The sequence below is a fragment of the Chelonia mydas genome, chromosome 3 (genome assembly GCF_015237465.2).
Source record: "Chelonia mydas isolate rCheMyd1 chromosome 3, rCheMyd1.pri.v2, whole genome shotgun sequence".
Classification (NCBI taxonomy): domain Eukaryota; kingdom Metazoa; phylum Chordata; order Testudines; family Cheloniidae; genus Chelonia; species Chelonia mydas.
The window spans coordinates 77,947,828-77,960,240 of record NC_057851.1 but is presented as its reverse complement, the minus strand read 5'-3'; the positions used below and the strand labels follow the sequence as shown (position 1 = coordinate 77,960,240).

The window sequence follows — 12,413 nt, the reverse complement described above, 5'->3', positions numbered from 1 at the left end:
AGATGTTGGAGGAGAGAGCCTCAGCTGGATATTATGATGCAGCTGTTGCTCCATAAGGTTGTAACAGAGTTCAGTTTTAATAGGAACTTTAAACCTTTATTTTGTGTAAATCTCACTGAAATGGCAAAAACTAAAACATAGAATGTAAACTTTGAGGTCTACTTAAGTTTTTCATGTTGGTTTGATGAAAAATAAATTCATAGAATAATAAGAGTTCAAAAATTTCTGCTGTGGGTGACTTTGCTTCTTATAACATTTTAGCCATCCTGGAAAACCTGTGTGCCAACTTGAATGAGTTGATTTTTAATATGAGGGCAAATCTGCTGTGGTGCAAGTGATATCACTCACTTCCAGAGATGCTAAAAATACACCTACAACCCTTCACTAATTATCCCTACAGCCTAAAGCAAGGTTTCCTGAGCTGGTAAAGGAGCCCAAATTTCACCTGAGTTCTGTTTAAATTCCAGTGCTATTCATGCTACCATTATTACCTAAGGACATGAACCCCCTCCTAGAAGACAGTTAGGTAACAGCTGCTGACCACTTCTCCCTGCTCTACCTGCTTTTATTTATTTATTTATTTATTTATTTATTTTTATTTATTTTAAACACATTTGGCAGAGAGCTTTTGCAATATCATGGCAGACACAGAATGTAGGTCTCTAATGTGACAAACACCAGTCTTACCCGCTGCACCACACTGTCTGTCTTTCAGAGTGATCCAACCAGTTTGGTTCACCATGTATTGTCTGTAACTACTAAAAACCACACTCCTCTCCCAGAGTCAGTGATAGAATCTAGGATTCCTGGTCACTGATTGTCTGCTGCTGACTAGTTAATAGTTGTGTAACCCACTAGAAAAGTGTGTGTCCAGGAAGAGGCTCCAGTCTCTGCTCTGCTTAGTGAATAGCAATTATTCCTGTAACTCTAAAGTCGGAATCTAAAAATCAAGGGGTTCAAACCCTGCTGCTGATCTGAGGGGATGGTGTGGTTGAATGTGAGTCTCTCAGTGAAAAGACCTCTTTAATACAGGTTTTGCACTGAAATTTGTATGATATGTAAATTATTGTGTGAATTGCCAAATACACGTTTCAGTAATATGCCACACATTTTGCTTTGGTAAACCAGGTTGGGGAGGGGTGTATATATGGTGTCCCTCACTAATCCATAGCGGATCTGTCCTCATCTTGGGAACCTGCCTTTTTTGCACAAGCTTTAAAGACTCATGCTTTTAGTTCTGGAGGTCATCCGTTTAATTCCCAATGTTGGCTGAGATGGCAGCTGTACACTTGCTAATGCAGGGCATCTGCATGTTTATAGATGGAGAGACATGCTTGTATGATGCATCTGAAGAAGTGAGTTTTTTACCCACGAAAGCTTATGCCCAAATAAATCTGTTAGTCTTTAAGGTGCCACTGGACTCCTCGTTGTTTTTGTGGATACAGACTAACACGGCTACCCCACTGATGCTTGTATACTTGAAGTTTGGCATGGGGTGCCCAGAGGAAGGATCAGCACAATAAGCAGACCTGCTTGTATAATAGAGGCACATGCCTCTTGTTTCTGCTGCAGCTTCTGTCTGTATCCAATTTCCACAAGTCCATGAAAGGCTATGGAGTGTTGTGGGAAGTGAGTCTTGACAGAATCCACTTCACAGAGGTTCTTTCCAGCTGACAAGTTATGTTGCTAATTCTAAACACAGAAGATTGCTCTTGATGGACCTTTTTTGCCCAATAACTTTTAAACAGGGATAATCTTCTCTCTATCCCATGGTTATGACCATGTTCAGCCCTTCTTAAAATATCTTTCCTGATTCACTATCTTATTACAATTCAAGTTTCTCCTTCTTAAATCAGCCTCTGTATCAAGTGACTAGAGGTTAACTAATGTAATGCTGATTTTTTTTTAAAAAAAAAAAAAGGCTCCAGAGGCCATCCTGGCAATTACAGGCCAGTAAGCCTAACTTCAGTACGTGGCAGATGGGTAGAAACTATAGCAAAAAACAGAATTATCAGACACACAGATGACCATGATATGTTGGGAAGAGTTAACATGGCTTTTTTATAGAAAAATCATGCCTCCTCTAATCTGTTAGAATTCTTTGAGGGGGTCAGCAAGCATGTGGATAAGGATGATCAAGTGGATATGATGTACTTGGATTTTCAGAAAGCCTTTGGCACAGTTCCTCATCAAAATCTCTTAAGCAAAGTAGGCTGTCATGGGATAAGAGGGAAGGTCCTCTCATGGATCAGTAACTGGATAAGAGGTAAGAAACAAAGGGTAGGAATACAGAGTTTTCACAGTGGAGAGGTAAATAGCAGGGTCCAAGGATCTGTACTGGGACCAGTGTGTTCAACATATTGATAAACGATCTGGAAAAAGGGGTGAACAGTGAGGTGGTAAAGTTTGCAGATGATACAAAATTACTCAAAATCCAAAGCAGACTGCAGAGTTATGGAGGGATCTCTCAAAACTGGGTGACTGGGCAACAAAATGGCAGATGAAATTCATTGTTGATAAATGCAAAGTAATGCACATTGGAAAAAATCCCAACTATACATACAAAGTGATTAGGTTCTAAATTAGCTGTTACTACTCAAAAAAGAGATCTTGGAGTCATCGTGGATAGTTGTCTGAAAACATTTGCTCAATGTGGCGTGGCAGTAGAAAAAGCTAACAAAATTAGGAACCATTAGGAAAGAGGTAATAAGACGCAAAGTATAATGCCACTATAAAAATCCGTGGGATGCCCACATCTTGAATATAGCATGCAGTACTCGTCACCCCCTCTCAAAAATATGTATATTATAATTGGAAAAGGTACAGAGAATGGCAACAGAAATGATAAGGTGTATGGAACAACTTCCATACTAGGAGAGATTAAAGAGTGTGGGACTGTTTAGCTTAGAAAAGAGACAACTAAGAGGGATATAATAGAGATCTATAAAACCTTGAATAGAGAAGTGTTATTTGCCTCTTCTGATAACACAAGAATCAGGGGTCACCAAATTAAATTAATAGGCAGCAAGTTTAAAACAAACAAAAGGAAGTACTATTTCACACAATGCACAGTCAGCCTGTGGAACTCATTGCCAGAGGATGTTGTGAAGGCCAAAAGTATAACTTTGTTCAAAAAAGAACAACAGGGAATGGCTCAGTTGATAATTGCCGTCTTCTGCTCTCTTCTGAAGCATCTGGCACTAGCCACTGTCAGAAGACAGGATACTGGGCTAGATGAACCATTGGTTTGACCCAGCATGGCCATTCTTATGTTCTTCTTTATACCTAGCTCTCGTCTTCCTTTCTGCTCTTATCTCCTTAAATTCTTCCTCACCATGCTCTCTTTTCTCAACGGATACCACTCATGCTGAGGCTCTCCCTGTGACCTTTACTCATGATCACCTCCATGCCTACTTTTATCCTGCGCACTCTTCCGAGAACTCCCTTGTGGACCATGTCTACCTTGCCTTCTCCCTGTCCTTCCTAAGTCCATTTTCAAAACCCCCTTCTTCAGGGCTCCCCATAGCCTCTTTTGTGTGTGTACACACACACACACACGAATGTGTGTGTACGTACTTGTATATCTAATGCTTTCATATATACTAAATATATAAATCCTTTTTCACTTCCATCCAGATGTGAGCATTAGCCTACCAAGCAACAGAAATATCATATTTGTCCTCATTCTTCCCTCTACTGCCTTTTTACCTTTTTGTTGTTCTCGTCTAAAGTTTTCATTTCCTCTCTATGTTGAGTTTCAAGCAAGCTGGTGGAGCAGGAATGAGAAAGCACTCATTGACTGGGAGGTGTATATTCTGTGGCTATGTGGAGGGCATCTGCCTCCTGTCCCATCAAACAAGTGCCTTTCAAGAGCACCAAAACTTGTTTGTTTAAAGTGTAAGATTATATATTCAATGAAAGGTGCAGATTTTATACCTAGAAGATATGGTTGCATGTTTTAATATTTAAAGTCTGTTAGAAACTGAACTCAGTATCTGCAGACTTGCTTTTTAATTTTTTTAATACGATGAGTAGTCGGTCTCCCATCTTTATTGTGTTTGGGAAGCTAACCCTGATGGTGTATTAGCACAGATGACTATGAGAAGATGAAGTGTAGAGAGGAGAGTGTAAATGAGTGAATACTACCAAGGATAGTCATGGCTAGACTTTAACAAAAATAAGCCCAGCATTCTTTCTTTTCCATTATGTCTCTGCTGTAGTTTGAATGTTCTATAACCAGTATAAAGCTACTTGATCCTATACTGTCAGTAGAAAATGAGGACACAACAGAAGTATCTATTCTTGTTCAAATAGCACATATTAAACAGCCTTTCCTTTCAGTAAAAAAACAAAAAAAAAATCCCATCCCATTTTAATTGTGAATTTTATGTGCTAGTCTTACTTCCTAGTAAAGTTTTAAAAAAAAATTGTGTTCCTTTTTAAATAATTATCTTGAATGTCTAAAATGTACATGTCACTGATTTTCCTATTCAGAAGTATCTCTCAAAATAATGTGTTGTCCTAATTTTCTGTAATTTCTTGCAGGTATCTGATGATGGTCGGTATGTCTTACTATCCATACGAGAAGGATGTGATCCAGTGAACAGGCTGTGGTACTGTGATCTACAAAAGGAATCAAATGGTATAACAGGTAATTTTTTCTTTTTCTTTCATCCTTCCCTTCTTTAGGTTGTTTTTCTATATCCTCTACATAAAAAGATACATAGCTAACATTCAACTTCTTCTGCTTAACATCAAGGACAGTCATCACGTATACATCCCATTTTTGATTTATATGTCTAAAAGGATGATATGCGTGAATGTATGTTTAATGTTTATGATTTGGTTTTACAGACTAACTTTTTTTTCCAGTGTTTAAAGACAATTGGAATATTTCTTCATGCCAGAATTCTGTGGTGCATTTAAACTCAGACTATCATGTTCATTTTCAGAAGTGCCTGACTTGGGTATAACTTAGATTTTCTTTGTACATTATCAGTAAAAGAGTGAAATATTTTAATTCTTTAGACCTGTAGGTATAGTCACAAAAAATTTACTTTGTAGTATCGTTTCATCTCCAAAGGTAATTTTAGTAATTGTTACTCCATCAGAACTTCGAATATAGTTATATGCATTACTGTTCTAAGGGATAGTTCTCATACATTATAACTGGATTCACATAGTTATTGTTTATGTAATAGCAGACTTATTTATCTTACTTTCTAACCACACAAATGAGGTGTAAAAAGGGCACAGTATGTCCCTGTGCTTTTTATGCCCGTTGTGTGTGTAGCTGTAAGGTCTAATATCTCCATGTTGGTAGTTTTATTGTCCAGTATTTTTGATACTTCCAGAGCATTAGGCTAGAGAAATCTCTTCATAATACGCTCTCTGCTCAGAGCATAACAGGCACATCTTTGCTCTGTTGGATTCTTGTTGTGTTGAATTAGAAATTTAATGACAAACTGAATAAAATCTACAACAGCTGCCACATCAAATGTCAGAGAGTAAGGAAAATTGCATTTGTGCATGTAAACAGAGTACTAGGGGGATATTGTGGTGATTGGTACTGTTTAGAAACAATGGAGAATGGGATGGATTTTGATTTTGGTTCCTTAGTTACTGCAATTGTTACCCGGAGTTCTTTCAACCCAAAGCTCTTGGTAACTTTTACTCTGTGCGAGATGGTGTCAGGAAATAAATCAGGGGAGACACGGCTGTGCGACTGATAGATGGCTGGAACAAATAGGACAACACGAGTGCTTTTGCTTAAAGCTGAACTTTACTTAGTCTCAAGCACTTATACACACGTCCACAACAGGTTAGTAAAACACCCCCAACCCTTGCTAATTACCAAAGCTGAGTGTGGCTCTCGAGTGGCACAGCGGCAGCCTGTCTGCTAGTGGGGAACACAAGATGCATCCAGAGGGAGAGTCCAGTCCTGAAGAGTCCCCCTACCTCAAACTTCCCCCCTTATTTATACATTAGTAATAGAATGACATGTCCCTTAAAGAAAACTTGTTAGGCAAGCAGTTCCAATGGGCAAGCAAGAGGTTCCTTCTGATTATCGATTAACCAGGTGTGGGTTTTTCCAGAGTTTGCAGCCTTGAGGCCCCCATAGACATTCCTGGGGGCACATCCTGCTCTTCTAAGAAGCATGTATCAGCAACTTCAACACAATTCTTATCAGGAAGGACAGGGGGTCAAGCTGCCCTTTCTCTGGCACCCCAAAACCCCCCTCCCCTCCTGCCTTGGTTAAGCTAAGCCTGCTGACTTGGCTGCTTTTAGCAATAAGCCATAGTGGTTTCAGGCACTTTACTGGTTTGCCAAAGTCTCCCCGTACACGACTACTATGCTATATGATTCCTGGGACATCCCTTAATTGACGCACATGTTGTTCAGCTTAGCTGGTAAACAAAACTGAATCATTTGAACTTTCTGAGTATTGCTTGAATTTGTTCCACTTTGGATACTTCATGTGCTTGTGCTAAACAATGCTAAGGTAAATGGGGTAGTTAACTCTTAACAGCTCGTTTCCAAGAGGAATACTCATTTAAAATGTGGGCACTCTTTCTGGAAGCAATGCGTTCTAACTGCTGTCAGTGTGTCCTTGTAATACCGTTTTGGACAGCTTAATAACTGTTTAATGAGCCCTTATAGTTGTGATAACTATAGGATAGCAGGCCCAATGAAAACAAAGTGGAACAGCACAGAAAGGTTCTTTAGAAACATAAAGACAATGTAAAAGACTCTGAAAATGAAAGTGTTGGGTATAGTGGAGACAGATATTTTGCTAAATAGAAAACCGTATGGTTTGTCATTTGAGCTCAAGAAGCTGAAGACGGAGGGATACTGAAACTACATGCAAAACACCTTTCATTCTCTCCCCCACATCATCCCTCCCACCACAAATGAATCTAACACACAGCTTACAGAGAGTACTGCTGTGGCATCTCAGAAGACCACATGGGCTAATGAAGTCTGTATTATGTATAGCTAAGGCCACGATTTAGTCACGGAGGTCACAGAAGTAACGGAATCTGTGACTTCTAGTGACGTCAGCCTGCGGTGGTTGGGAGCTGCTGGGTCCCCCACCTCCAGCAGGGGCAGGGAGCTGCGGGGTCCCCCTGGCAGCCCCTGGAGATCCAAGCTGTTGTGAGCAGCGGGGGAATCCCTGAGCCCCCACCAGCAGAGGACCCCTGAGCCCCTGGCTGCAGTTGGGGGACACCCTGAGCCCCCGGCGGTGGTGGAGGAACCCCTGAGCTCCGAAGAAATCCCTGAGCCGCAGCCGGCAGGGAACCCCTGGGCCACGGGTGAGGAAACCCCCGAGCTCCCAGTTCGTAGAGGAACCCTGAGCTCCTGGCAGTGGCGGGGGAATCCCCAAGCCCCTGCCGCCAGAGGAACCCTGGGCCACAGGCAGGGGAACCCTGAGCTGCCGGCGGGGGGAATCCCCGAGGCCCTAGTTGTGGCAGGCGAGGGGGGAATCCTCCAGCCCCAGGAGGGGAACCCCACAGTTCCCTCAGCAGCAGCGGCTGGGTACCCCGCAGCTTCCAGTGGACATGGGAAGCGGGAGCACCCACAGGCAGCAGGGGACCCCCAGAGCTGCAGGTGGCAGGGGTACCCCCCAGCTGCTGCAAGCAGCTCCTAGCCCTGCACAGCTACCCCGCTTCAGATGGTTTGGGGATCAGCAGATCCCCATTTTGTCAGGTATATTTTTAGTAAAAGTCAGGGACAGTACAAGGCTTCCCGTGAATTTTTCTTTTTTGCCAGTGACCTGTCTGACTTTTACTAAAAATATCCATGACAAAATCTTAGCCTTATGTGTAGCTCAGTGTGAAGTAAAACTTATATATACTGAAGTTTAACCGTTTATAGCCTCTTCCTTAGAGTCAGGTTGAACACATGCTTACATGCTAGCAATAACATATATAATCCTGCTTTGCTTGACTAAGTTACAAGATATAAAAATAACAATTTAAAAAACTCATAAATGAGAACTTCTAGAATAATAAAAGTATCATTTGTTAATGGGGGTCACAGTAATTGTGCATGCTGAGTGTGCCCTGTTCTCACTAAACCTGCTTGAACCTGACTACCACAATGTTGCAGGGACTTCCATTCGTTTCATGTTAGTTTCTGGGGAGAGGCAGGATTTGAAAATGCTACTTTTCTCTGGATTAGTGCTGCAATACTGATATGAAGCAGTAGCGAGCTCTATACCAGCTTTGGGAATGCTATTTGAGTTCTAATCATCCCCCTGCTTTTTATTCTGACTGTATCACCTCACTCTTGTAATCACCATGCTGGCGTCTGTTTCTCCTTGTCAAGTCTAAGGTCCTGTCTATACTGGCAAGTTTCTTCTCAATATAGCAGCTTTCTACGTTGTAACTCCCGAGGTGTACACACTGCTACGCCACTTTGTGCACAGATACTGCAGCGCTGTAAAAAAACCCACCCCAACGAGAGGCATACAGCTTTCTGCGCTGGGGTACAGCGCCGCGGTGCCAGTGTAGACACCCTGGTTGATTACAGGGCTGCGATTGGCCTCCGGGAGGCGTCCCACAATGCCTGTTCTCACCTCTCTGGTCATCGGTTTGAACTCTACTGCCCTGCCTTCAGGTGACCAACCGTCATTCCCGCCCCGTACATTCCTTTGGAATTTTGAAAGTCCCCTTCCTGTTTGCTTGTTGACATGGGCAGTGGTCTCAGTGCATCTTTTCAGGTGACCATGCCTGCTTCACAAACCAGACGATCCCTCACTTGGAGCAATACTGAGCTGTTGGACCTCATCAGCATTTGGGGAGAGGAGGCTGTCCAGTCCCAGCTGTGCTCCAACTGTAGTAATTATTATACCTATGGACAGATTTCACGATGCATGACAGAAGGGGGCCATGACCGGGACACACTGCAGTGCAGGGTCAAAGTGAAAAAGCTGCAGAATGCCTACCACAAGGTGGGGGAGGCAAACCACTGCTCCGATGCTGTGCCCACAAGCTGCCGGTTCTACAAAGAGCTGGATGCAGTACACGGTAGCAACCCCACCTCCACTGCAAAGGCCACTGTGGATTCTTTGGTGGATCATGTGCCAGTAGAGAGTGGACGGAGCAAGGAGGAGGAAGAAATCTTGGACGAGGATGTGGAGTGGGAAGGGGACCCAAAGGCAGAGGATGACTAGGAGGTCAGAGATGCATGCAGCCAGGAGCTCTTTTCTACCCAGAGGAGGCTAGCCAGTCACAGCTGTTGGAGCTTGGTGAAGTGCAAACAGGAGAAGAGGCCCCTGGTAAGTGGCTTTGATTTTGGGAATCACTGAAGTGAGTTGTTGGGGGCAGGAAGGTTGCAGGAAATAGGCTTGTATTTGTATGATGTGCGGACCACCATATGCCTAGTCTGAGCGGCAGAATAGGCTGTTGATTGACTCCCTCACTTCACGGGAATCTACCTCAGATCTCCATGAAACTCTCATGGAGATACTGGGGAATTTGCTTCTGCAGGTTCTTTTGCAGAGCTGCTTTGTTTCTTGTCCCATTAACGGTAACTTTCCTGCACCACTCTGCCGTCGTAGGAGTGGGGGACCATTGCTGCACACAGACGAGCCGCATAAGGGCCAGGGTGGAAGCCACAGTCTTGAAGATCCTCCCTTGATTCCCTGCTCACCCTCAGCAGCGAGAGATCTTCCATAATGGACACAGTACCCGCTGCACTCCAAAGGAGAAGGTTGGATATGACCCCTGGACATACACAAATCTGTAACCATCCTGGGACCTCCCCATCCCCCACAGTGCATTCGCCACGTGCTTCTCCAAGGACAAGGCAGCTCTCGTTCTCATGCCTTTGCACCGTGGGGCTGGGGCGAGCTCATCACACAGTCCCATGAATGTGGCTCTCCTCATCTGAAACTTCTACAGCCAATGCTCGTTATCCCAGACGTGCATGACGATGTGATCCCACCACTCAGTGCTTGTTTCCCGAGCCCAAAAGCTGCGTTCCACTGTGGTCAGCTTCTCTGTGCCTGCCACAAGCAATCTTGTGTCGTAGCTACTAAGCGTGGCAAGATCAATGTCGCATTCCTCTTGCCTTTGTAGTTTAAGTAATAACTCCACTGCTACTTGTGACGTGTTAGTCCAAGCGAGCAGCATACTGGTCAACAGTTCGGGATCCATTCCTGCATACCGAAGAGGCAGGGCATGCAGTACACAAACTGTTGAAAGATGGCACCAAATGTGGACAGAAGCACAGGAATTGCTGGGATGCGAAGCAGTGCATCACGGGGCATTGGGACAGAAGCTGGGATGCCCCGCGACCCTCCCTCCGCCTTCCCATAAGTCTTAGCGGCAGAAGAGGAAGAGATGCTTTGAGATAGCTGCCTAGAGTGCACCGCTCTGAATACCACTGCAAGTGCTGCAAGAGTGAACATGCTCTTGCGCAGGCAGCTTACGGTGTGAACACACAACAGCAGTTTCCCTTCAGGGCTCTCTGAGCGGTGCTGTAACTGCTGGCGCTTTAACTCTGCCAGTGTAGACATATCCGTAGCTTCTTGTTCTTACTTTGAAGACTCTGCATAGCTTTGTGTCTCCCTCCCTTCTTATGCAGCCTTATCTCTAATTGTATTGCTCCTCCAATCCTTCCACTTCATCAGTGCTGCCAGTCTCAGCACCCCAGTTGTCCTCTTCTGAAGATTGTTCCTGCGCTTTCCCCCATGCTGCCTGTGCCCCATAGTATGCTCTACCTGAGCTGACCAGGAAGGCTACTACTGCTGCCTTCTCATTGAAATTCCTTTCTAAAACCTCCCTCTGCTCTGATGTGTACACACAATTAAGCAGATAAAGATTAGCTAGAGAGGGAGTAGCAATTGGTCATTATAGAAGGACAGTCTGTCCCTTTAAAGGGCTAGCATGCCTTGGGCCAGTCAGCTCTGTTCAGTGAGCCTTGCCCTACCCCACTAGGGCAGGGTGGGTGTAGGACCAAAGGAGGAAAGCCCGGCAGTTGAAGGCTGACTGGGGAGGAGAACAGATGGGCTGCTCCAACATGTGGCAAGAAGCCAGGCTTAAGCAAGGAACTGGCAGAAGACCACAGCCTGCCAGACGCCTTTGGAAGGATGGGAGACCTGACCCAGATGGTGGTTTAACTGGAGCCCAGGAGCTTGTAGTTAGACAGTGGGAGCCCACCTATAAGGAAGAGGGCTGAAGTCTGACTGCAGCAGGACCAAGGACTCTCTTGTTTTGGTGTTGTGTTAGACTTGGACTAACAGATTCTGTTACCCCAGAAGGGGTTGAACACTTTAAAGTGCAAACACATGTCTTAACAAAACCTTAATATTGTACTATTGTAAGGCATGTTCCTTCATTTACTGAATGTAGTGCTTTTCTACTCTGAGTAGTAATAGAAACTATACTTTACATCCCAGCAGGACTGAGCCTATATTTATTAAAGTATCTATATATTAAAAATATACAATATTCAGAGGAGGGGGACTCCCCCGCCAGCTAAGCAGAATCTCCAGCCTGCTTCTTTGAATGTTATCCTGATCCCCGAGTAAGTAATGTACAATGTAGTACGTTAATGTTTTACTTTACTGTAACTTTAAGTTAATAAATTTGAAATTAAATATATATATAAACACGCACAACATTTTGCTGTCCTCTGAATCAGTGGCTGTTTTAATGAGATAATTTGCATATTTTTATCATTTCAGTCACTTCATGCTTAAGTTCCTTCAGGACTCTTGGATGTATACCATCTGGGTTAGTGACTTATTGCTTTTTAAATTATCCTTGCTGCAGAATCTCCTTCTGGCACCTCAGTCTCTTGAGAGTAGCTCATCTTTATTACCAGGGAAAAAAAGCAGGTCAGAGGTAAATATCTTCCCCAACATCCTTGGTGGTGAGTGAAGACTTATTGGGGAGGGGCGGGGAGAGCTTCTCAGCAACATTCTTACCTTCTTCAATTGCTCCTTTTAACCCCTGGTGATCCAGCAAATCCACCAGTTGTTTTGCAAGCTTTGTGCTTCTCATCGATTTAGAAAATCTTAAGTTTCAGAAATGTCTTTAGACTTCATATTCAGAGTGTTAAATCATTCTGTCAGTATTTTTGTAGGGCAGAGAGGTTAGATGGTATTATTTCAAGTGATCTCCATAATCTATAAGGATTTTTCTGTGTGTAACTAAAACTAAATTCTAGAATAAACAATGGATGAAATTCTGACCTCATTGAAGTCGATGGCAAAACTTCCACTCACTTCAATGGGGCCAAAATTTCACCTTTTTTCTATACCCTTCAAGTTGGAACACTGAATGGCGAGGATCTGAAAAGGAGTATTGGTAGATGTTAGTCTGTAGTGAACATAAGCTTATGCAAATAGCCTTTAAGGTACGAGAGAGAGATGATTCCCAAAGTAATTCATATTAAACAAGTTT

The 12,413-nt window shown here is 43.5% G+C and overlaps 1 protein-coding gene across 3 annotated transcripts in view; it reads left to right on the top strand.

Annotated features, from left to right (window-relative positions):
* Window positions 1-12,413, top strand: part of LOC102942767 (prolyl endopeptidase) — a 165,950-nt gene that overhangs the window by 47,893 nt on the left and 105,644 nt on the right. For 2 of the 3 annotated variants that reach the window (XM_037894552.2, XM_037894554.2), the window contains exon 7: window positions 4,546-4,651. In XM_037894552.2, coding sequence (XP_037750480.1) covers window positions 4,546-4,651 — 106 coding nt within the window. The remainder of the gene's footprint in view (window positions 1-4,545; window positions 4,652-12,413) is intronic. The other variant, XM_037894553.2, reaches the window with a different exon arrangement.